Source organism: Octodon degus, unplaced genomic scaffold (assembly GCF_000260255.1).
Source record: "Octodon degus isolate 3935 unplaced genomic scaffold, OctDeg1.0 scaffold00117, whole genome shotgun sequence".
Taxonomy (NCBI): Eukaryota; Metazoa; Chordata; class Mammalia; order Rodentia; family Octodontidae; genus Octodon; species Octodon degus.
In genome coordinates this window covers 5,516,579-5,519,432 of record NW_004524693.1, presented here as the reverse complement: position 1 = coordinate 5,519,432, position 2,854 = coordinate 5,516,579, and the positions used below count along the sequence as shown (strand labels likewise).

The following is a 2,854-nucleotide window of genomic DNA, read 5'->3' as shown; positions in this document are numbered from 1 at the left end:
AAGTCACAAATATTTCACTGAGTACTTGCAAAAATGTCTGTGGATGGCAATAAATATCAAAAGAAGTGGTAGGATCTATCCTTGTCTCTATCATGGTCCTTCCCTTTACAACTGTTCTGACTTGGCCTTTAAGTCTTAAGATAAATAGAAGACAAGAGCTGAAGAACAGTAAAGAGATATTTGGTTCTGCAATTACATTTCAAGTGAGTATCTTCTCCTTATTTTTTATAAAAGGGCACATTTAGATTTGGGCATCCTTGGCTACTCACTGGTTGACTAAATGTTCAAGAGAATTACTGTTGTAGGTGAATTTTGTAAATAGTGACTGACCCACTGGTTTATAAGAAAGCAAAGGTAAATGACAGATGACTTAAAAGCATGCAAATACTAGGCTGCTCTATTGGACAGTAGATACAAATTGGCCTAATCTTGCTTTAATACCTCTTTTCCAGGTTCCATCCCCTTCCCTGTCCCACCCTCTCCAATCAGTCTTCTTTCAAATCTCAAGGTTTGAGGCAGTGGTCAAGCTCCATGGCATAAGAATTGGTGTTCTTCATGATGCTCTCCACCAACATGATAGGCTTAGGGTTTCTTCCAGCAAAGCAGGAGAGCCAAGTACAGATCAACATAGCTGCAGCTGCTCCACCTCCAGCACAGTAATAGGCCCAGCCAAGCTGACAGGTACCTGTGGAAACAGGGACACATACTTGGGAATTGTGGTATCATATATTCTGTTTCATAGCAAACTATAGAAATATTCACTGAAAGTACAGTAGTCACATTTTTACATTAAGATATTATAGTTACGGTAGAACATGAAGTAGTAAATGCAACTGAGTTTCCCATTTCTTCCTTTGCTACTTCTGGCTTCTTTCAGCAAGGGGTTATAAGATTACTTTTCCTGTTGAAGTGGAACCTAAGGATAACATGGGTAGTGATAGTGTGGTGCAGTCTAATGACAATGATGGCAAGAACAAATTGACTAAGTGTCAAACAGTATCCTAAACTCCTTACACATTGATCATCACAGTAACTACATAAGATAGGTATTATTATTATCCTTGAACTACTAAAGATATGCCAACTGAAATGAAGATTATTTGTGAAAAATCATGCAACAAAGAAAATGGTAGAGTTAGTTTATAAACCCTGGTGCATGGTAACCACAAAGCTCCACACTTTTAACCAAAGTGCTTGTCTTAGTTACTTTCTTTCATTGCTGAGACAAAATAACCAACACCCACGAGTTGAATGAGGAAAGGTTCATTTCAGCTTACAGTTTATAGAAGTTTCAGTGCATAGTTGCCCAGCCCCAAGGCAGGGTGGCATGGAAGAGGAATATCACAGAGAATAAACAGTTCATGGCATGGCAGGTAAAGGGCACCAGCAGCAAACGGTGAGCCTGCCATTGTTTTTAATCTCATGCAGGCTACAAGTGTCTCGGGTTGTGCCACTCATATCCAGGTTAGGGATTCTGTGTTCAGTAAATCTACTCAGCCACACCCAAAAATATGCTAATTCCAATCACTGGACTAATTGAATTACCAGATATCCTTAATCCCAGTATCACATACCCTAGATCTGTAAATTCTAAAAAGTCCAATCTATGAGTGCATGAAGCTTACTGGGCATATCAAGATACAAGCCATCAAGGTGATATGTAATTGGATATCACATTTTTAAAGAGAATAAAAATAGGGAAAAATTAGAAATTATGCAGAATTTCACTAAACAAAATGATAGGAATTCAACAATGTTTGTTATACTGCATATTGCTTTCTTCAAATTAGTGATTCAGATTACCAGATAGAAGCATGAAAAATTAGTCAAAAAAATTTAAAAGTGAAAAAAAATTAAGTACTAACTGCTCTTTTGAATAGACTAGCAGAAATTAGCAGTACAATTATCCAAACTAAATATATCTTTTTCCCTTCCTTCTTTTTTCTCCTTTCCTTCATCCCAATAGTTACTTCTCTTTGAACAGAACATATAAACAATTAAAAATATCAGGCTGCTAAAATTCAAAGACACAGTCCAAAAATAGGTATCTAAGATGAGTGTACACTTCTTAGATGAAGAAATATAAATGGCAAATACATACATTAAAAGAATGTTCAACAGCACTAGTCATTTGAGAAATGAAAATGAAAACAAAGTCAAACTATAGAAAGAATGGCTATCATCAAGAAGTCAATCAATAACAAATGCTGGAGGGGCTACGGGGCAAAAGAACCCTTTTCCACTGCTGGTGGGAGTGTAGACTGATACAATAACTATGGAAATAAATGTGTAGCTTCCTTACAAAACTAGAATTAGAGGTCCAGTTCGACCCAGGTATTCCCCTTCTAGATATTTTTCCAGAAAAACTGAAAACATCATACCAAAGAGATATATGTACATCCATGTTTATAGCACTGCAACTTTTCCTAGTTAAATACAAATGTTGATCAACTGAAGAATGGATAAAAAAGATGTGGCATTTTTATACATTGAAGTATTACTCAACTATAAAGAAAAATAAACTCTAGGTTTTTCTAGAAAAATGGATGCAACTAGAGACCATACTCATAAGTGAAAGAAATCATACATGCACATGTAAATGTTGTGCTGCTCCCTAGTGTAAGAACTTGAAAGAGCAAATAAAATCACCTTATATTTTATCAAAACTAGATTCCTTTAGAGGATTTGTGGGTTTTAAGCATTCTTTCAAAAATTAATAATGCTCAGAGAAAGAAGAGCCACTATTTTATGATGTATCAAAATAAATAATTACTGGGGCTGAGGATATAGCTCAGCAGTGGAATCACCAGCCTGGAAAGCATAAGGTCCTGAGTTCAATCCCTAGTACCACCAA

General features: G+C 36.1%; 1 protein-coding gene across 2 annotated transcripts in view; it reads right to left on the bottom strand.

Annotated features, from left to right (window-relative positions):
* Nucleotides 1-217: 217 nt before the first annotated feature.
* Lhfpl1 (LHFPL tetraspan subfamily member 1) overlaps nucleotides 218-2,854 on the bottom strand; it is a 99,820-nt gene continuing 97,183 nt past the window's right edge. The window contains exon 4 of one of the 2 annotated variants that reach the window (XM_004640019.1): nucleotides 218-685. In XM_004640019.1, coding sequence (XP_004640076.1) covers nucleotides 504-685 — 182 coding nt within the window. In that variant the 3' untranslated portion in view covers nucleotides 218-503. The remainder of the gene's footprint in view (nucleotides 686-2,854) is intronic. The other variant, XM_023699925.1, reaches the window with a different exon arrangement.